The sequence below is a fragment of the Pundamilia nyererei genome, unplaced genomic scaffold (genome assembly GCF_000239375.1).
Source record: "Pundamilia nyererei isolate P.nyererei 1_Seehausen unplaced genomic scaffold, PunNye1.0 scaffold00284, whole genome shotgun sequence".
NCBI classification, from domain to species: Eukaryota; Metazoa; Chordata; class Actinopteri; order Cichliformes; family Cichlidae; genus Pundamilia; species Pundamilia nyererei.
In genome coordinates this window covers 306,972-329,735 of record NW_005187685.1, presented here as the reverse complement: position 1 = coordinate 329,735, position 22,764 = coordinate 306,972, and the positions used below count along the sequence as shown (strand labels likewise).

Genomic DNA, 22,764 nt, shown 5'->3' with positions numbered 1-22,764 from the left:
TATATATATATATATATATATATATACACACACACACACATTTCATAGAGGCGTTGTGTGCTTTCCAATAGGACACGTAAAAATGGCAGTGGACATTCCAAAGAACATATTTATTGATATTTATTGAATAGTAGGATTTGGTTCATATAACACTAAACATGGCTTGAACAGGATGGCTGCCACTATATTAATGTGACAGACTATAAATCTGTTCTCCGCTGTTGGATTTGATGCTGTCACACACCCTTCTCGGTCTGTGCTTCGAGTACTCTGACAATTAGTATGACTCAGCCGTTGTTTCATGTAAACTAACATAATCATTCTGTTGTAAACAGGTTTCTGTAAGGTAGAGTAAATTAGTTTGTTTATCAATTATTAATTCATGTACTACTACTTCAAAGAGAGAGACCTAATGTTTAACAATTCCCATTTCACTGTTTTACTCTTTAGTGCAGTTGTGGAAACTCTTTTCTGTCAGTGGAAAGAAGTTACATATTTCCCTGTTTTTATATATGAGAAAGAAAAAGCTCCATTGACAAAGAAAGAACTCTATCAGCATGAAACTTTGGACTTGAACTGTTAGAAATAAATGTGTAAGATTACATAAAAGCTTCTTGCAGCTCATTGCTCATCAAAACCTTTCCATAGTAGAAAGTGAAAGACAGTTCTCAAAAAAATGTTTCTCGGCCATTTGATTGTTTATTACTTAATTACTTTGTGTAGTAAGAATGGTCATATGGGAGGTTTTTAATCAGTAGAAAAAGCTGTAAAACTTTACACTACAGTTAAAAGTCCAAAGTTTCTGCTTGTGCTTGTTTGTGGTGAGCAGCAGATGAAACAAGTTAAGAATTATAAATGGCTACAAGTGCACACTTAGGCCTGTGAGACTCACTGAGACACTCTGAGCCATGGCTGTGTGCTACATGCAGACATTTCTGAAAATCTGCCATTCAAAGACACTTTGTATATAGTTTCTTTTTTGTAATACTCAAAACTAAACTGTAAATTTAGTCTTTTTCAAGGGAGCAGTTTTTTGTTCAGTCTTTTCTAAAAAAAAAAGTAATTTTATGGATTCACTACTAGTGCTGGACAACTTTTATCCTCCACAATGGAAAATGGCTGGAAATAAAAACAGATATCACTTTAACCAGCTCAAAATTGTATGAATTCCACACATTTGTGGGCCTCGTTGCCTCACTGTGACATAACTGGCCATCAAATATGGCCTTTGAAGGATGCAGCAGCTGAATTGGGACAGCTTCTGTCTCTCCCCCAGGTCCCAGTGTCCTACTGAAATAGGGGAGGTGTGATTAGAAGATGAGTACTGTGTCAAACAACCTCCACCAACACCGCACCCTGAACCCACTGCTTCACCCTTCCCCTGCATCTGAGTCACAAACCACACACCACCAGATACCCCCATCACCCAGGCTTTTCCTGCCTGGCCTAGCCTACCCCCTATGTAAGCCTTTAGTGAAGGGCACCCCAGAAGCTAATAACAATGGGAGTAAACTCCCTGTGGCGGGTCTCACATTCTGATAGTTTCCAGCTTATGTACACCACGGGTCAGCTGACCCCACCTGATGGGACAAGACGGCCCTCAGCCCTCTTTGAGGCATCAGTCTTCAGGATAAAAGAGAGGGAAAAGATCGGCATGTGGCGCAGGGGTTCACCACAGAGGGCCTTCGTCACCTGCACAAACACTGGCTGACACTGCTCCATCCACCGTACCAGATCTAGGGCACCTTTCCAGGTGAGATTGATCAAGGGGCTGGTCAGGTCTGCCAAGTTCAAGTATTAGCCAGCCAGCCCCAGGAGGGTAAGGGTGCAATGGCTCACCTGCCTACCTCCCACTGAAGATGCCTACTTGGTGAGGTGTTCCAGGCATGTCCCGCCGGGAGGAGGCCCAGGACACACTGGAGAGATTGTATCTCTTGGCCAGTCTTGGTGTTCCCCCAGACAAGCTGGAGAAGGTGTCTGGTGAAAGGGAGATCTGGGCTTCTCTGCTAAGGCTGCTGCCCCCCTGCCCCCGCCCCGGATAAAAAGATGATGGATGGATAGGGAGTTTTATATATACCCAATGATAGTTGTGCTGGCTATATACAAAAACTGTGCTGAAGATTGACTGATCTTAGAAGTGTTTTTAGTCCCTCAGACTTTCGTGTGAATATAGAAATTAACATAAATGAATATTATTTATTGAGGGTTCCTTTGTCACTTTAATAGTCAAAGTTAATGCTCAATCACTTCCAAGATCTCAAATCTCAAACCGTTTATTCCAATAAAGTGAAGTGCAATTTCAGAGCAGAAGACGGCATCTGTGGTATATTTTAGAGAGGAGCCATTTTACAGCTTCTTTCTCAGAGCTTTTGTCAGGACAAAACCTGCAACAGTATTTGATTATATCACAACACAATTTTCAAGTATGATGCAACTTTGCATGCAGCTGCAGTGTCAAGCTAGAAAGGAACAAATGCACAGGATTTTGAACATGACCTTCAGAATGAAAGCCTTTGGAAAATAAACGCTATAAAAACCAAGACTGTAGTGCGGCTGGTATATGGAAGCAGCGTTTCATTACTTTATTAATTAATACATTTTGTTTGTTTTTATGGGTACAAGTGTTCATTATGAATCATACCATACAAGCATTCACAGCATGAGCTAGTTTCCGATAGAAATACATTTACAAAACTCGATCTGCAGGTAGATGGGATCTAAGCGGCGAAAAAGACCACCTTTGCTGCCAAATCAGTTTCCCACCGCTTGTGACAGACTGCACAAGAAGAGAAGCCATGTAGGTGGTGCAGAGCGCAGGTGTGGCTTTAGTGTTGCAGGCGGACACAACTTTGTCAGCTACTTCGTCAAACAACCCGTTGCTAGAAATAAATGAATAGGGAATTTATCAAAGTAAAACTCAAGATCTCTACCTAGTTTTCATTTTATCATTTTGAAATAGTCTAATTTTATGATTTAATAAATTGCCTACCATGTCTATCATATCTACCAAGCATCCATCCAATTATTATTTTTCTAGTTTGTGCGTTTAATAATACATTCTATTTTTCCACGTTTTTCCAACATCTTGATATCATTGTAGAGCCATTATTGTGCGTGGCTCTTATTTTGAAGATGCGGTTACTTATCCGGTTATTAAATGCCTTCGCGGTGTAGCTTTTTTCTCCCTTTTTTCATTGAAACGTTGCGTCATCTTAGCCACAAGTATTCAAACAGTCTATGCCTTTCTTTGCGGAAGTTTTTAGGTGAAAACGGTAAGCTGCATTGCGTTCTTTGTCTTTATCATAAGCTTGTGCCCAGGAATGAGGCTTTCCACTGGGAAGCGTTCACAGCAAAAACATGCTGGGAAAACTGCCATGTGTAATTTTACTTAGATATATTACAATTTTAAAAGTATATCTCATATGCTATGTGAATGTTGAGCACTGTCCAACTGCGTACAGTGTTAATAAAAATTCAGCGTATCCGAGGCACCCAGCAGACTGGTTGCTATCACCAGTTAATCTGGAACACCGGTCCGACTACAACACCGCAGCTGGACGAATGGTTCAACTGAGCACGCGGCGTACGTTAGAAAGCCACAAATAGTTTCCGGATATTAGTTGTTGTAGCTGAGCATATTTTTAATTGGTAGGATTATGAATAGCGCTTGATGGTAGTTGTATTAACTGAAGGAAGACCGTTTCTATCACAGATAGGTCTATTGTTGTCTCCTATCTAATTATCCAAAGCCCCCCAGTTATTTCGTAGTAACTGTTAAAGTTTATATTACAGATTGAGGCAGGAAAGGTGCGTCCGAAGCAACCAGAGACTTCAATTCGTGGCTTATTAACTCAAACGCTCCTAACGCACACACACTGTGTTCAGCAGCACAGTCAGTTGTACAGCGCGATCTTCGTCCACCTCACATGTTTAGTTTAAAACGTGATTGAAGTCAAATTCGAAAATCAGTCTGCTGTGTTCATGGAGCGTGGGAATTCTGTAAAGCATGATAATGTCCTGTTACTTAAAACCCATTGTACTAGGAACAACTTTTATGTAGGCATTTCTAGAAATCTAAACTCTGTGTAATCTCTTTGTAAGCTACAGGCCTCTTTGTTTTTGTCCACAGCTGCAAAATGTGTGGTATCTGGGCTTTGTTTGGCAGCGACGAGTCCATGTCAGTTCAGTGCACCTGTGCCATGAAAATTGCTCACAGAGGCCCTGATGCTTTCCGCTTTGAGAATGTTAATGGCTTCACCAACTGTTGGTTTGGCTTCCATCGCCTTGCCATTGTGGACCAGCTGTATGGCATGCAGCCGCTGCGCATCAAGAAGTTTCCTTACATGTGGCTCTGCTACAATGGAGAGATTTACAACCACCAAACAGTAAGACTTCTGCTCCTTTCTGTTCTGAAACTTTAGTGGTTGTTTAAAGAAGTATTTTTCTCGAGCAGGGGATACATCCAGTTATCACATTACTGCAAACTAAAGTCTCTAGTAGAACATAATACGCTCTAATATAAATGATAAAAGGACTGATTCTTATTTAGCGCTTTTCTACTCTACCTGAGCACTGAAAGTGTTTTACACAACATACAAGTACTTTTTTCCCCTATGCTTAAATGCTATCTGTCTGACATTCACACACACTGACAGTCTGATGAATGTACTGGAGAGGAACTTGGGGTTAGTATTTTGCCCAAAGATATTTGGCATGTAGATTGGAGCAGCCTGGGATTAAACCACCAACCTATCCAATTAGTAGATGACCTGCTCTACCTCCTGAGCTACGGCCAATGCATACATGAACATGTCATTTAACAAAGAATTGTCTGGGTGCATTTATAAGATGACACCCACTGTTCAAACCAGGTCCATGTTCATTCAGAAGATTGTGTTCACTAGAGTTTCTTGATTCAACAGCATATTGTCTCCAGATGGTGATAAAGGCCTAGGCTTTCTGTTCTTTAATGTGTCAGAAGTGTCACCCAATCATCAGTGAGAATATAGAAATTCCTTCACGCTTATAATACTTCCAGTTCTTTACGTGTGTGACACATACAACAGGGATTTATATGCTTGATTTTAAATACAAATTTTGCTCCATTTTCAGAAAGCCTGTCTGATAACAGCTGGGTGGTATGGTTGCCACCAATAAATAAAACCAATCTCATCTTTTGTGCATGTTAGGAATGCACTATTGTAACTCCTGTTCTTTCTATAGGCTTTGAGTATACAGTGGAAAAGTATTTGCCTCTTTCCCAGTAGAGCTGGGCCATATCATACCATTCACGGTAATACCGGTATAATGTTGGGCAACAATAAGAAAATGAAATTTCACGATAGAATATGGGTAAAACGCTCATGCGCAGTGCCTTTGTTTTCATACGCACATGGTGGAAAAAGCATGGCGGCGACGGAGAATGAGAAGGGCGAAAGCAGATCGTTGAGTGAAACGATGAACCAGAACTGGTTTGTAAAAATGCTGCAACTTCAGTGGTGTGGAACTGGTTTGGCTTTCATCTGTCAGATACACAACAAAGCACTATTTTTGGTAGAGCATGCTAGCGGGCCGTCGTTATTACCGTGTTTTTTGGAAAATACGGCGCACTTAAAATCAATCCTTTGATTTTTCTGAAAGTCGACAGAGCCCCTTATAATCCCGTGTGCCTTATGTATGAACTCTGGTTGTGTTTACTGACCTCGAAACAATTTTATGTGCACGGTGCTCGAAAATCTGTCAAATGTTGTAGTACGACTTTGCTAAGCTACGAAGCCGCACCGCTTGATGGATTGTCGGAGCATTACGGCTGTCGTAGGCGGAGCGATACGTACTGTACTTCAACATAATGTTACCGTATTGTGTGTGTATAACCTCTTTTTAAGTTTTGTGGATATTATACATGGTTATGCTGAGGATATGTCGGCCAGTTTCCACTGGAAATGCCTTTTGGTTAAACTGTCAGCAAGGAATTTGCATTTGCACTGTTACATTTTTATATAACTTTAATGCACATAAAAAACAGCTGCTTGTTTAAGTGAAAATACATAAAGTTGAGGAGTTGTAAAGCATTTTGTCTAGTGTCAATTATATCGTCAGTTATATCGTTATCGCAAATTTTCAAATGTATATCGTGATAAATATTTTGGTCATATCGCCCTGCTCCATTTCCCAGTTTATTATTTGTTTTGCATATTTATCAAACTTGCATGTTTCAGATCATTAAACAAATTTTAATACTGGACAAAGAATAGAATGGAATAGTTTTTTATTGTTATTGTAAATGTATAATGAAATTGTGGGTGCTCCACACCAACTGTGCATGGTAAAGAGATAAAGTGTTATATACAGCAAGAATAAATAACAAACAAGAGGAATATATATAAAAACAGGAGAAAGGCACACATTAGAAGACAGGTTGCAAAGTGCTTGAAAGTAGCGCAATGGACTTGGTCTGACTAGAGTCTGTGTGTGAGCGGCTCAGTTATGAGGGTTACTCAGACTATGGCTATGAGTGGGTGTGGGGTTGGATGCAAGGGGTATCCTGCGATGGCCTTGGTTTCAGAGGCCAATTTTTTTTTTTTTTTTTTTTGGGGGGGGGGGTGGCAGTTTCAATTGCCCTCTGCGCAGCCTTCCTGTTCTGAGTTGTGGCTGCTGTGTACCAGACGCAGGCAGTAGCAGAGCACACTCACCAGTGAGGAGTGGTAGAAGGCCAGGACCAGCTTCTGGTCCAGGTTGTTCCTCCTCAGGACATGGAGGAAGTGCAGCCACTGCTGGACCTTCTTTACCAGGGTGAATGGTGTTGTGGGTCTAGATGAGATCACCAGAGATGTTTGTGCCCAGAAACCTGAAGGTGGTGAAACATTCTCCATTTATAATGAGAGGGGAGTGGACCTGTCTATGCCAGCTACTGTCATGACAAGTTCTTTTGTTTTAAGGATGTTTAGTTTATTTTTGGGGAACCAGAGGTACAAATTCTACAAAGGGCGACCGTGGCTCAGGGGGTTGGGAATCTCATCTGTAACCGGAAGGTCGCCGGTTCGATCCCTGGGCTCTCTGTCCTGGTCGTTGTGTCCTTGGGCAAGACACTTTACCCTACTTGCCTACTGGTGTTGGCCAGAGGGGCCGATGGCGCGATATGGCAGCCTGGCTTCTGTCAGTCTGAACCAGGGCAGCTGTAGCTACAACTGTAGGTTGCCTCCACCAGTGTGTGAATGTGAGAGTGAATGAATAGTGGTATTGTAAAGCGCTTTGGGTGCCTTGAAAAGTGCTATATAAATCCAATCCATTATTATTATTATTATTATTCTTTATTTATAAGCCCAACCACTGGTGTCATCAACATACTTGATGATGATGTTGGTTGGGTGAGTTGGTATGCAGTCAGAGGTGTACAGGGCGTACAATAGGGGGCACCCCTGTGGGGATCTGGTGCTGAGTGACAGTGGGGGTGGGGGGTCTGACTGATTGAGGCCGGTTGGTGAGGAAAGCTTTGATCCAGTACCAGGTGGCAGGGGGAATCTGAGGGTGGGCCAGTTTGGTGGTAAGGATGTCTGGAATTAAGGTCTTAAATGCTGATTGATTAAATGATTGGGGAGAAAAAAAAAGTTATCCAAAACTATCTGGTCCTATGTGGAAAAACTGTGACCTATTCCTGTTTATGCCATCTTTGGCAGCAAGAATTGTAATCAAGTCTTCGAGATATTAAAGGCATTAAAGTGTTTGCACCCTTACCGATTTCTTATTTTTTTATGTTTGTCACACTTCAATGTTTCAGATCACCAAACAAATTTAAATATTAGACAAAGATAACACAAGTAAACACAAAATGCAGTTTTAAAATGAAGGTGTTTATCATCGAGAGGGAAAAAATCAAAACCTACATGGACCTGTGTGAAAAAGTGATTTTCTCCCCTATAACATAAATAAAGTTGAGTTACATTTCTCCAGCCACACAGAGGCCTGATTACTATCATACCTTCTGAATAAAGAAATCGCTTAAATAGGACCTGCCTGACAAAGTGGAGTAGACCTCAAAAGCCAGACATCATGCCATGAGCTAAGAAAATTCAGGAACAAATGAGAAACAAAGTAATTGAGATCTCTCAGTCTGGAAAAGGTTATAATGCCATTTCTAAAGCTGTGGGACTCCAGCAAATCGCAGTGAGAGACATTATCCACAAATGGCGAAAACAGTGGTGAACCTTCCCAGGAGTGGCAGCCGACCAAAATTACCCCAAGAGTGCAGCACGACTAAGAGGTCACAAAAGACCCCAGAACAACATCCAAAGAACTGCAGCCTTCACTTGCCTCGGTTTATGTCAGTGTTCAGGATTACAATAAGAAACTAAGATAAAAATGGCCTGAATGTCAGAGTCCAAAGACAAAAACCACTGCTGAGCAAAAGGGACATGAAGGCTCATCTTAGTTTTGTCAGAAAACATCTTGAAGATGCCCAAGACTTGGGCATCTGCAACTTCAGATAAATATAAGAAGTTGAAATGTTTGTAAGACGTGTGCCCGATTACATCTCGCGTAAAAGAAAGGCAGCATTTCAGAAAAGGAGCATCACACCATCAATAAAATGTGGTGGTGGTAGTGCTAAATTCTGCTGTCTATCAAAACATCTGAAAGGAGAATGTCTAGCCATCTGTTCGTGACCCCAAGTTGGTTGTGGGCAGCAGGACGATGGTCCAAAAGACACCTGCAAGTCCACCTCTGAATGGCTTAAGAAAAACAAAGACTTTGGAGTTTGGCCCAGTCAAAGTCCTGACCTGAATCAGATTTAGATGCTGTAGCATGACCTTAAAAAGGCGGTTCATGCTTGAAAAACCCTCCAATGTGGCTGCAAAAGATGAGTGGGCCAAAATTCCTCCACAGCGCTGTAAAAGACTCATTGCCAGTTATCGCAAATGCTTGATTGCAGTTGTTGCTGAACAGATTCTGTTCATCTGGACAGAGCGTTGTTACGGCCCTAGCAGGGCCTCCTCCTGAAGGTGCCTGTGTGGGTGTGTCCCACTACCTCTTCTGCCGGAGGTGCCACCTTTCCCTTTTGTGCAGCTGACTCTCATCAGTAATTAAAAGTATTTAAGCCCAGGGAAAGGTGAGCTCTGGGCCAGAGTGCCATTAGTGTGGTTACAGCTAGTGAGCTGAGTGTTTTGGGGTGTTTCCAGCTAGTGAGCTGCACTCTTTTTGACTTACTTTGTGCTTTATTGACCAACGCCTCAGTTTTGTTTGTTTTCTTAAATGGTGATAGCGGCTCGTCCGTCTCTTTTAGTTAGTATAAATTGAAACTTTAATAAAACTCTTTAATTTACCCTTTTGCCTCCTTGACTCCTTTTTCTGACCCAGTCACTTTTGTTACTTCCCCCTCCCTGCCTAGACCCCTCAGGGGAACGTAACAAGTGGCGGCTCATCCGGGATAGTTGAAAAGGGAGTTTTGAGTTGGAATTGGTATTTGATTATCTTGCTTTTTTTCACCTTTAGAGATTCAACTTCCCAGTTAAGTTAGGTGAGTGTCCAGCTGAGCTTATTAAGTTCTTCCTTCGGGCACTCTTTTGTTATTTTGCCTTTTTTATTTTCGGAGTAATCCTGGGCGGGGATTCGTTCCCTGTTGGGGGTAGGCAATTCAGGGCTCCAGTCGCTGAAGTTTCGCCTTTCAAGTCGCCTCGAGCCCGGCACGCTCCAGAAGATAGGTAAAGTTTGTTGTGCTTAGGAACTGGGTAAGTTGTGTTTGTTTAATGTGTATACTGCAAGAGGTAAGTTGGTCAGTTAAAGTAAGTTGTGTAGTTTTCCATTAATCGGTTAATTATTGGGTAGTCTGAGTGAGTTGGCAGACGGGTGTGGTTGTGTCTAAATTAGGGTGTGTTTTTTAACCCTTCTCCGGCCCCCAAAATGGCTGATGCAGCCATCAGTGCACAGGTGTCTAGAAGCTCGTTTGTAAGCAATAACATCCACCTGGTTCCCGTTTTCTGTGAGTCCAGTGTTGAGAGCTTCTTCAGTGTGTTTGAAAGCATAGCAACTGCATTACAGTGGCCTGAAGACGTGTGGGAGGTGATGTTGCTGTGTAAATTCACAGGTAAGGCTCAGCAAGCTTGCTCTGGTCTGTCTAGGCAGGACAGCCTAGTTTATGAAAGGATTAAAAGTGCCGTCCTCCAAGCCTATGAAGTTGTGCCTGAGGCCTATAGGCAGCATTTTCGAGGTTTGGAGTTGGCACAGGGTCAGTTCTATCTTGACTTCGCTAGGGACAAGGCGAAGCTCTTTGATAGGTGGTGCTCTGCAAGCCAGGTTAACAGTTTGGGGTTGTTACGTGAGCTCATGCTTGTGGAGGATTTTAAAAACTCTGTTCCTGAGTGTATTGCTCTTTATTTAAGTGAACAGAGGGTTTCCACTTTACAGCAGGCTGCCATACTGGCCGATGAGTTTACCCTAACTCATAAAACAAATGCTGTAGAATGTGACATCCCTTCTCACTATAATACATCTTGGAGAGCTAGGAGGGAGCCAGCTAACGAAGCTGAAAAAGTTGTGGATTCGAGACCCAAAACGAAGCTTTGTTTCTTCTGCCACAAACCTGGACACCTTGTTGCAAACTGTTTGAGACTGAAACTCAAACAGAAAGCACACTCAAAGCAAAAAGGGCTTGCTTTGAGAAAAGTCAGTCGTGGCTCTCAAACCGACAAGGTTGCCAGGCCTACTAAGAGGCTACACTTGGAGCATAATTGCTCAGTAGTGTCATGTAGTCAGTGTAAGAGGTCAACTAACCCTGAGCTGCTGCTGGTTGACAATGTCCCAGTTCCTCAAAATGACCTGCAGGTGGACAGATCATGTATAAAACCACCAGTAAGACCTGCAACCCTGGCTAACAAACATGCCTGTACCGGTGACTTGAGGAATAGTCTGCAAAGTGTTTCAGTAAGGCCCACTAGCTGCCTGCTGGGTTCTCCACATATGATGGTCCAAAGCCCTGGCTATCACAGGGGACACTGTTTCGAGGGTCTGGGGCCACTCTCTGTCAATGTTGTGAACCCACTGAGATGGGGTTGGCAGTTTCCGCAGGAAATGCCTAACCGTTGCTATGGGGTTTGGTAGGTGGAAAGCCTGCAATTTGTTGATGCGACGGTTACGGACTTGATTTGTGGTTTTGTTTATCATAATCATTTGACAAACAACGGGTTTGTATTTATGGAGGGGGGGTGTTACGGCCCTAGCAGGGCCTCCTCAGGGGAACGTAACAGCGTATTCAGAAAAGGCTGCATCCAAGTGAACAGAATCAACCTTTTGGGGTTACAAATGATCTTCTTGTGGACAGTGCACTCCTCTGTATGTATTTGTCCTGTGAGACGTCACTGCAGTGTTCCATACTGTTGACCGTAATGTTGTTACAGACATTAGAGGATGCAGGAATTAGACACACTAATACTTACATCCTCTCATATACTCCCATTTTTTCATGTAAATGAGGAGTGGTGGAAGCAAAACCGCAACAGTAAGAGGGAATGTTTATGTTTTTGTGAAGCGTAGTTTGGATCTTTTGCTGCTGGTTCGGTCAATATTGTTTGGAGAGAGATAAAACTAACAGCTTTAGAATCAGCGCAAAAAGGGCGTGAACACAAAGTGCGGTCCCGCCGAAACATCAGAATCAGCGACCTGTCGGCTTTCAGCCCCGACCGTGCCGTCGGGTGAGAAAGTCACATCTCACTGATTCTGATCCGGCGGGTCAGAGCTGTGTGTTTACATTTATGTGCAGAATCCGTGTTTCTGCTCTCATTCACTGTTTTAGCTGTTTGGTGGTTTTTTTGTGAGGTTTCACCTGAGTTTCTGGCATTTCGGGCAAAATTTATATTAAAAAATCGATTCAGGATTTTAATGAATCTATATCACGTTATCCGAGCTAGAATAGATTTTAATCGATAAATCGATAATCAAAACCCACCCCTAGTGCCAAGTCATTAAAGAAGCAAGCATGCTCACTGTTCACTGTTCACGCTCAGGGAGTTCAATGCCCAGAACGTTACACATAACATACATTTTTATTTCTGTGCAGATGATGCCCAGTTTTATCTATCCATGAATTATTGTTGTGTTTTTACCTTACAATATAAAGTGCCTTGAGGTAACTGTGGTTCTGATTTGGTGCTATATAAACAAAACTGCCTGACTGTATCCTCATTTGAAGTCAGCAGCACTCTATTCCTGCTGACAAAGGTTTGCTTCATGGCCTCACTGTGTTCCTCCAATGCCTGCGTTTTTGCTTCAGCTAGAGCCACATCCGGCTTTGCCTTTTGCCATTAGCTTGATAGGACTCGTACTTCAGCTTAACTGCTCCCTTCGCTTACGGTGTCTTCTATCTTGTTTGGCGATAACTGCCATAACAGGCACCAACCACCTTGTGGCTGCAGCACTGTACTGCAGCTCTGGCAGTGGGGTGCAGAACATGACTCAATGTCCTTAGCCTCACTTGGGATGGAGCTCTGCCAAATCTGGGAATTAAAGATCGGGGCCTCACACTCCCATTGCACCCTCACTGCACAGACCTGGGTGTGCCAGGTACCACAATCCTCCCCCACCTGTTTCTTAACCTAAAGAGACAGAAGCAGTTCTCATGGCCATCTGGGGAAATTCCAGAGTGGTTAAGGGTCTAACCTTACTTGAGTTTGATGAAAGTTAAAATGATCATTCTGTTGCCATTTGTTCTTTCAGCTGAGGAAGCAATTTGAGTTTGATTGCCAGACTAAAATGGATGGTGAGATTCTGCTCCACCTTTATGACCGCTTTGGCATTAAGAAGATGGCTTCTCTCCTGGATGGTGTATTTGCTTTCATTCTTCTGGACACTGCCAACAGAAAAGTGCATGTGGGAAGAGATACGTATGGTGTTAGGCCTTTGTTCAAACTCCTCACAGACGATGGATTCCTTGCATTGTGCTCGGAGGCCAAAGGTAATGGGATGGTTTATATTGCTTGAATATTGCTTCTTTATATGTTTGCATTACTAACCTCATTCTGATCACAGGCTTGATAGACATTACCCATGGCATAGGTACTCCTGCCAGCATTGTCCCCTTCCCCCCTGGGCACTTTGAGGTCTTTGATTTAAAGCCAAGTGGCAAAGTTCAGTCTATTCAGATGGAACAGTTTCACTGCTGCAGACAACAGCCTTCTCATGCCATCTATGATACAGTGGAGAAACTACCTATAAGTAAGAGTCTATTCACCACTTTAAACATCAAGCATTTCTAGTGGTAGATGGTATTTGTGAAGGACATTAAAGAGTTTGTCTCCCTAGGTTTGGATGAGGAACTGGTGAAGAGCAACATCAGAAATCTGTTTGAAAATGCTGTAAGGAAACGTCTCATGGCTCACAGGAGAATTGGTTGTCTTCTGTCAGGTAACATCTGCTATGTGGAGCACAACGTGTGTGTGTGTGTTAATCTTATGTCCTTTTTGAAAGGGCTTGCATTTTCATTTGGCTTCTGTGCCTTGAGACATGCTATTCTGCTTTAGCGCCTAAGAGTAGGCGTTCATACATAGACATATTCTGTGTGAGTAAGTCGACCTGTCTGACAGTAACATTAACTTCACTTACATGTGATGAGCTTTCTGTTCATTCACAAGTGAAGAAGTGTTTTATTTGCAATTCATCGCAATCCAATTTACATATAGAGTTGTGGTTAAAAGTTAACATACACTGATCATAAGCATTAATGTCATGGTCATTTTGTACATGCTGCCCTCTCCAGCTTGCGCACAAACCACACAGCTCTCTCCTCTGGGCCCCGGCAGCTACTGAAATAGGGAAGGTGTAGTAGATGTGATGGATGACAGCTGTGACAGCCTCTTATGGCACTGCCCGCTGAAGTTAGAATCATCCCAGAAAAGTTGATTCTGTTCATCTGGACGTTGCGTTTTCAGTGGGAGGAACGTTTCGTCACTCATCCAAGTGACTGAATGCAGATAAACAGGACATTTGCATAATGACTGAAACTACAGCCAATGGCAAACAGTGAGCTGGGAGGTCAGTTTCTTGATCTTTAATATTCAAATTCTCATGACCATTGATCATCAACCACTGATCAAAGATCATTAATCAATGGCCATAAGTACTATTCACAGAGAGTTGGGGAATGGCTGCAATCACAGCATTGTAAGATGGCGAAAGATGCACCCTTAGGCCCCCTCCTCGATTCAGAGATGGTTCTTCCCTTTTCATGTAAATGACGTCCTTGGCTCCGTGCTCAAACCTGCGTTCCTCCCTGTCCAGGAAGTGGACATCCTCATCAAGAACTGTATAGTATGCTCAACTGCACCAAAGAGTAAAACGGTGAAATGTGGATTTGTAAACATCAGGTCTCTTCCTGCTAGTACACGAGTTTATAATTGATCAACATAGTTTACTTTGCTTTAGAAAAACCTGGATACAGCAGGATGATTGTGATCATTTAAATCAGGGGTGTGAAACATCTGGCCTGTGGGCCGAATACAATTACTTTTGGCTTGTGAGATAATTTCATATGTCAGTTATTAATGGCCCATCTCTAGGTGGGAGCCGAATCTTTTGGTATTTATTTTGATGGGCACACCATGCAGCCAATCACATGCAAAGACGGACTGAGATCGTGCCATTATGTGAAAGAAGGAAGTGGGGCGGACGTTCTGCAGACAGCAAGTGTAACAGAAAGAAGCGAAAACTTAAAGTGAGCAGCATCTGGCTGTATTTCAATGATACTGGAGACTGCAAAACTGAGTGCAGAATTTATAAAATTAGGAGCTGGCTAAAGTGATATCAGCTTATATTTTCAGCCATGTTCCATTGTTAATGAAAAAAGGCCTTAAACCTTATGTGTGTTCTCCCTAGTACTGAATGCATACCACCCCCTCAAAACTGGGTTCATTTTATACATTTATTTCTTACAATACAACACCAAAGAGTTGTTGACAGATTCCTTTCCTTTGTCACAGCAGCTTTATCTGTATCATGTAGAAGAACTGAACTTCTTTACACTGACAGAAAGGTTTCAGTGGTCTGACCCACTTAAGGTCGAAGTGGGCTGAAATGACTTTGACACCCCTGGTTTAAATGAATCGACACCTCTGAGCCATATTGTTAGAATCCTTGGAGCAGCTTCCATTCCATCGTATTAAACAACCAAAGACCAAACAGTTCCCAAACTATTGTGATTTTAGCATCCATGTGGATACTGTAAATCAGCGGTCTCCAACCTTTTTTGCGCCACGGACCGGTTTATGCCCGACAATATTTTCACGGACCGGCCTTTAAGGTGTCGCGGATAAATACAACAAAATGAAACTAGTACCGGTACCGAAAAAAAGATTTATTCATAACACACATGAAAAGACCCAGGAAAACCGAGTTAACGATAAAAATGATAAAAACCCTGGAAACTATACATTTCACACCTGAGCCTCAACTCTCACGGCCCGGTACCAAACGACTCACGGCCCGAGGCCCGGGGGTTGGGGACCGCTGCTGTAAATGAATGGGATTTAAACTGTTATTAAACTCAATGGGCTTCTCTTAAAATGTAAAAAAACAAAACAAAAAAAACACTACTTTAATTACACTTTAATCACAGGGATGAACCAATCATGACCTCTGTTTAACTATGCTTAATATTAATTTTCTCCAACTGTACAGAGCAGTAAATTATTTAATTTGGATTATGTTACTGATAATCAAAAGATGAAGGATAGAGATATAAAATTGTGGAGTAAGTCGAAAATCCAAGTCATAAACAAGAAAACAATAATTATTATCAGTACTTCATTTTATATTTAACACATGGCTAAAAATACTGAATAGTTCTTTTACAAATGTAAGCATTTAATCAACTCCATAGAAAAATGATAAATGCTTTAGATGTGTTTCAGTTACTTTTCTCGTTCAGCAAAAAAGCTAAAGTCTGTTTTGGGCTCCAACAAGTGCCCTGATTTATCCACCCAGCTCTCTTTAATAAGCTCTCCATCAGAAAACAGTTTGTGTGGGATATGAAACAACTTGCCTTGTCAGCTGCATCCCTGGATGTGTGTAGATTTGTAATAAAAATAAATCATTGTTGGCTTTGCAGTGTAGCTAGCAATTCATCAGCTTGTATTTTTCTGCATGTTTGGTCACACAGTGATTTAAATCATAGTCCTTAAAAAACTAAGCTCACAGCTTTTTCTTTGACTTCTGTAAGTAAATCATTTTCCAGTCCAAGCCTTGTTAGAAATGCAGCATTTGTTATACAATCTCTTGCTTTTTAGTCTTGTTCTCCAATTGATCTTTTTGAGGTAACTTCACTAATTACTTTCTCCAAACTTTAAAAAACATTTTTTGTGTACAAGTACTGCTCAAAGAAGACCTATTATTAAATAATGCTTCGAGCTTAAATGCAATCAGCTTATCTCTGTTAACGGGCTACATACCACAGGCCTTCAAGCTTGCAGTAATTAAACCACTACATCACTTGATTCATCTTTAATTTTTTCTCAAAAATTCTTGAAAGAGTGGTTATAAAACAGGAATGGTTTAGAACTAGTCTCTGCTTGTCCTCCTAATCCTCAACCAGGCATTCGATACTGTTGACTATCATATTTTATCACAGCGATTAGACATTCTGTAGGTATTAAAGGTACCGTGTTTGAATCATATCTAGATATGACGTAGATATAGATTCCAATTGTTCCCATAAACGAGGAGTCCTCTTCACACACAGGTTAATTTTGGAGTTCCACAGGCTTCTGTGCTAGGTCCTTCTGTTTACATTATAGTAGCTTTTCTTAGATGGTATCATTAAAACACACCGCATGCATTTTTACTTCTATTCAGATGATGCCCAACTTTATCTATCCAATTGTTCTCAGCATAGAACCCTCTGGAACTCCAGATATAGAATATAAACGTATATTACTGTTGTTCAGGTGGTCTGGACTCCAGTTTGGTTGCTGCTACACTTGTAAAACTGGCCAAAGAGGAGAAGCTGCCATATCCCATTCAGACATTTGCAATCGGATCAGACGACAGTCCAGACATCGTAGCTGCTCGCAAGGTTTGTCCCTCACTTATAAGACCTGTTTCTAACTTATAACTTAAGCTTATAACATTGGCGTGTGTCACCGATCCCTTAAAAAAAGGTCTTGGTGTGTTTTTAATCATCAATTGGTGTTTTGTCAGGTGGCCACTCATATTGGTAGTGAACACCATGAGGTGACGTTCACTGTAGAAGAAGGTATTGAAGTTGTGAAGGATGTCATCTTCCACCTGGAGAGCTATGACATCACCACAATACGTGCCTCTGTGGGTGAGTGGAACACAAAGCACTTTATATACAGTGCTGTGAAAACGTTTGTCCCTTGATTTTAGTTTCTTGCTTATTTGTCATACTTAAATGTTTTACATTGTCAAACATGTTTTAAAATAGTTTTTAAATTATTTTTTCACTTATTAAGGGAAAAGTTATCAAAATTTACGTGGCCTTGTATCAGGGCACCACCAAATGGGCGTCGGAGGGGGCACTGGCCACCACATAAAATGTGCTGCTCCCCCTGGCAAGCCTGTCCTATGTTGGCAATAATGTGAAATAAAGTTGCAGAAAAGCTGATGCCAATCCCTGGAGAGATGCATTGCACCTAAGGGCCAACATATAGACAGACAACAGTTCACACTCTTACACGATCTAGTACTTATTTGTCTTTCCTGAACAAGTGAACTGAACTCAGCTGATTTCAGTTGTTGGAGAAGGATATGAACATTAATTTTTATTGCACGAAAGGATGAGAGTGCAATGGTAAAGAGCAAACTGGTTCAAGGACAGAAACGGCTGCATTATTTGACTAAGATAACTTTAGCTCTTTACAAGCAGCTGGTCAGACAGCAATAGGTGAAAATCTGGCCTCCCTTATGCAAAATATAGAAAAATGATTGGTGGCTCAAGGCTTTTGCACAGCATCAAAATCAAAGACATTTAAAGAATAAATGGTAAATGGACTTATATAGCACTTTTCTACTCTGAGCACTCAAAGCGCTTTACACAACTTGTCCTCTTCACCCATTCGCACAAGCACTTTTTTTCTATGCTACTTGTAAGTATGTGCTTTCTATCTAACGTTCACTCACATTCTTGCTCTGATGGATGCATTGGACAGCAACTTGGGGTTAGTATCTTGCCCAAGGATATTTGGCATGCAGACTGGAGCAGATGGCGGTCGAACCATCAACCTTCTGATTAGTAGGTGACCTGCTCTGCCTCCTGAGCTGCAGCCATCAAATTTTAAGTTGTTACTTGACAGAAAAAGTGTAGGTCATGCTCATAATGCAAAGAGAAGTCTGAACAAGCAACAACCGAGCAAACGACACATGAAAAATTAGGTTATACCAGTCTCTGAAATAACCTCTGGTTTTGGATGTGTGAGGAAGTTGGTGTGTAGAATATTTCTCTGCATTGAATTTTCTTTTATGTGATATATATTTATTGGTTTAGACTGAAATGAATGAATGAACGAAGAACTGTTTACTTTAAATGGTTTTGGTTATTTGCAGTGTAAAAAAGTTTGATCTATTTAGAGTTTTAAGATAATAAGTTACATTTTATTTGTAAATCAAAACAAGTTGCTTGATGAATTTAAATGGCACTTGAGTGAGTTTGTTAAATGGTCAAAGAAGTGGGTGAAGGCGACATGTAGGATATTAACTGTGATGTAATCAAACAACAGCATTCTAGTTGTATATTATACATTCAGTAGGTTGTGATTTGTTTTTATAAGGGTACATGAACAGGAATGCACTTGACTCTACACTCTTTTACTATTAACTGTACAGGCATGTACTTGATTTCAAAGTACATCAGACAGAAGACTGACAGTGTGGTGATCTTCTCTGGAGAGGGTTCTGATGAGCTGACGCAGGGATACATTTACTTCCACAAGGTGAGTTTGATGGTTTACCTTTGTTTTTTCAGGCTGATTTATCTTAAATGTAATAGAATTGTGACAACACATAAACCTCTCTGCCAATGCCAAACTGCTTACTGGGCTACTGATAATTGAAGTCTGAAGAATATTGGCAGTTTAAAAATGTATTCATTTAATAGAGAGTTGCTTTAGTAGAATGTAGAAGAGACATGCACAACACCCTGGCACCACCAGCTTGGTCACACACTTCTGTGGGATGGCGTCCCATTCTTTGTCACAAGTAAGCCAGTCTGGTTATGTCTGTCACTGACATGAGCAGCAAACCTAAGCACACCCACAAGTGTTCAGTGGGGTTGAGGTCAGAACTGCAGGCAGGCTATTTTATCGTTTCCACTTCCACATAAACCCTACTCTGTGGGATCATGTGTTGTCACTGGTCGTAGAATCTTATCTTGATAACTCGACGCATTGCTATATCCTCCTCTGGTGAAAAGCATTGTTTTTCCATTGAGGGAAATGCCACCCCATACACTTCATCCTCCACACTTAGACAGCACAGGCTGAATCTAGACTCATCATGTAGCATAACACTCTTTGTGGTCCCGGGGAAAACCAGAGCAACACAAACATGACTCCCATGGTCCCTGCTCCCAAGGAATGACTCCTGCTACCTCAAAGTTTGCATTCCCAAACAGAATAGTTAATTTTTATTCAGAGATAGAAACCATCAGGTGAACACAGTCAAAACAACAAACACAACAATGATGCACTGGTTGTGATATTGTTTCCCCCTCTTAAAATTAAACTGTCCTAATAGCGACTATCACGACAACAACAGGCATAAGACAGGATTGTTTCCAGTGTTACATTTCTTGCAATTTGCAGCAAATCATGTGCCACAGACTTTAAATAATGCAAATGTGAATTACAAATTTTCATCTCCTGAAAGTGAAACTCTTACCAATTCATGAGTCATAAGACCAGCCACAAAAATACTTTGAGTCACAAAACTGATACTGAGCCTCTTTAGTAAACCTAGCAGCCACTTTATTAGGTACACCTGTTTTCACTCTACAGCAGTAAGCTATTTGCTGTATGTCATGAGGTTGCAGACTGAACTACTTTCCGGATCATTTTGATATTGGTTGCCTGATTTCATAATTATTTCTGTTATCTTTCTTTTGCCTGCTGAAGGTTGTCAGTTCGAGTACAGCGTGGGGTATTCATCACCTTTACATTTCTTCTCTTTCTCACTTTGTTAGTTTGAACATACAGTAATGGGCATAGGTGGGAAGTAACAAAGTACAAATACTTCCTTATTGAACTTAAGTACAATTTTCAGGCATCTGTACTTTACTTATACTTTATTACGAGTTATTGTTTTGGGTTTTTTATTTTTACCCCCTACATTTTCAAAAAAAATATCTGTATTTTCCACTCCTTACATTTTAAAGCAGGCTCATTAAGACATTTGAGGGAAGTTATTATTTCATGTTACTGCCGCCTTCACACATCAAACTGATTGGAGCGTGAATAGTAATGCATGAAAGGCAGGATGTAGCATAAAAAGAGATCAAAGAGGCACAATTGTGGGCCATTGTCAGTGGTTAAAGTGGATTGTTTTCTTTTTCCTTCTTTTTATTCCTGTCACAAAACTGGACTGCAGGTGTCCATAAGTTGCGGTTTGGGCACCTTGGCATCTAGCGTACCCTACAAAAGGGCGAGCATAAAGGGAGTGACATTTTTTAAGTGACAGGTCATTTCAAATGCAGCGTTTGTATCAGCCCAACAAACATCAAACTGTTTGTGTGTAGTTTGTCGTACAGTGTGTTGCAGCTAAAGGTACAGCAGCTGTTTTTCACAGGGAGAGAAAAGAAAGAGCAAACTTGACTCAGGACCGGAGAGGAGGAAGAGAGATTGGATTTAAAGACAACGGCTGCTCAGTGGTGTTTGATAAACTAGTTTAAATCTTATATGCAAGTCCTCATGTCTTTAAATAATTTCCACAATTTTTGTACATGTGCAATGACAATAAAGGGCTATTCTGTTCCAAGTCAGATATTGGGTCTGTACATGTCACACTGTTTTGTTTTTTGTTTGTTTTTTTTGTTTTGTTTTGTTTTGTTTTTTCTTTTTTCTTTTCCATGTTGTTTAATGTGCTGAAAAACTGACTGTTATTTTGAGGCTCAGTAGAAAATCCTATGTAGGTTAGTGTAGGATAAACAGGTTTATTTGCTGTACTGTGATGCACAGTGGCCATCTAGTATTAAGTTAATATAAACAATACTGTCAGTGTAGAGGATGGAAATTGGCCAGGACAATTCATAAAACATCTGCTCACATCTGGTTGAATCCAGGTGTATAAATCCACAAAGAGCTGCAGGTCTGCTGATCACAGCCTGCACACTAAGAAAATCTACTGGAGCTCTCAGTAGAAATTGTGAGTTGTGACTCTTTTCCCTGTGCTGAGCCATTAAAACTGACTTTAGGGTTTCCACCACCTGCTGAAAATCACTGTAACTACTTCTGTAGTAATTTTCCTGTTTAGAGGCAAAATCAGTCTCTACAATCTACAGAGAATAGATATTTATTATTATTATTATTATTATTATTATGTGGTCGCTCACAGTGGACATTGATGGCTTCTTAGAGGATCATCAGGGGGTCCTTTTGTCCCTCTGTGGGGGGATACTCCCACTAGGTTTATATCTGGGACTCCCCTATTTGACCTTAGAACTGAAGAAGCTTCTCGGATGAGAGGTGAAACGTCTTCAAGCAACCTAAAGAAGTCCAGACGCTTTTCTTTGCAAGCTCCTTTGACTACGATGACCTGGATGACTGAGAACCTCCACAGACATATTTATACAATGCTAAATCACAACACCAGTTACCTCAAGGTGCTTTATAGTGTAAAGACCCTACAAAAACCCCAACTGTCAGATGACCCCATATGAGAATGCATTTGGCAACAGTAAGAAGGGAAAAGCAGGACAGAGGCTTAGCCTTAACCTTCAGCCTGTCAGACAGATCAGACACTGATGTTGGATGAACAGGTCTGGCTGGCAGTCTCCCCTCTAATTCATCCCAAAGGAATGCTGTCAGCTTGAGGTCAGGACTCGGTAGGTCAGTCAAGTTCTTTCACACCAAACTCACTCATCCATGTCTTGCTTTGTGCACTGGTGCGCAGTCATGTTGGAGCAGGAGGGAGGCATCCCAAAACTCCCACAAACGTGGGAGCATGAAATTGTCCAAAATGTGTTGGTATGCTGAAGCCTTTAGAGGTCCTTTCACAGGAATTAAGTTGCCGAGCCCAACTGCAGTAAAACAACCCCAGACCATAATGCTCCCTTCACCAACCACTTCTGTGGCAGGTAGGAGGCACGACAGGACCACGATCCAGCATTCAGTGACTTTTTACTCTTTATGTAACTCGGCTGCTGTTACAACATGCCTCGGCTGCAGCTCCCTAGATGCCAGCCACAAGAATACACAAACAAAAACATGACGTGACCCAGTTTAGTCTATTAACCTGGCGAGGTGTGATTGTGGATGCCCTGCAGGTGCATTCGCCTATCCTGCTGCTGCACCGATTACCACGCCCCGCCACAACTTGGCACAGTGCAGGCAGACAAGTACTGTTCTCCTGGCAACTGCCAAACTGCTGACCCCGCTCTGATTTTAAACAATCTACCACTTTGTAGATGAGCTGCTATCGTTCACAGTCGCTTCCACTTTTTATAACACCACTAACAGTTGGCTGTGGAATATTTAGTGGCAAGGAAATTTTGCAACTGGACTTGTTGCACTAGGGATGGGTATCGAAAACCGGTTCTTGTTGAGAACCGGTTCCCAC

The 22,764-nt window shown here is 41.6% G+C and overlaps 1 protein-coding gene across 3 annotated transcripts in view; it reads left to right on the top strand.

Moving 5' to 3' along the window:
* The first annotated feature begins 3,131 nt into the window (after positions 1-3,131).
* The window catches only part of asns (asparagine synthetase), a 31,524-nt gene continuing 11,891 nt past the window's right edge, over positions 3,132-22,764 (top strand). Inside the window, exons 1-8 of one of the 3 annotated variants that reach the window (XM_005750666.1) lie at positions 3,132-3,272; positions 4,130-4,385; positions 12,703-12,940; positions 13,015-13,200; positions 13,288-13,389; positions 16,923-17,050; positions 17,176-17,302; positions 18,820-18,926. In XM_005750666.1, coding sequence (XP_005750723.1) covers positions 4,137-4,385; positions 12,703-12,940; positions 13,015-13,200; positions 13,288-13,389; positions 16,923-17,050; positions 17,176-17,302; positions 18,820-18,926 — 1,137 coding nt within the window. In that variant the 5' untranslated portion in view covers positions 3,132-3,272; positions 4,130-4,136. Of the gene's footprint in view, positions 3,273-3,529; positions 3,584-4,129; positions 4,386-9,992; positions 10,079-12,702; positions 12,941-13,014; positions 13,201-13,287; positions 13,390-16,922; positions 17,051-17,175; positions 17,303-18,819; positions 18,927-22,764 lie in introns of those variants that run through there. The other 2 variants (XM_005750667.1, XM_005750668.1) reach the window with 2 other exon arrangements.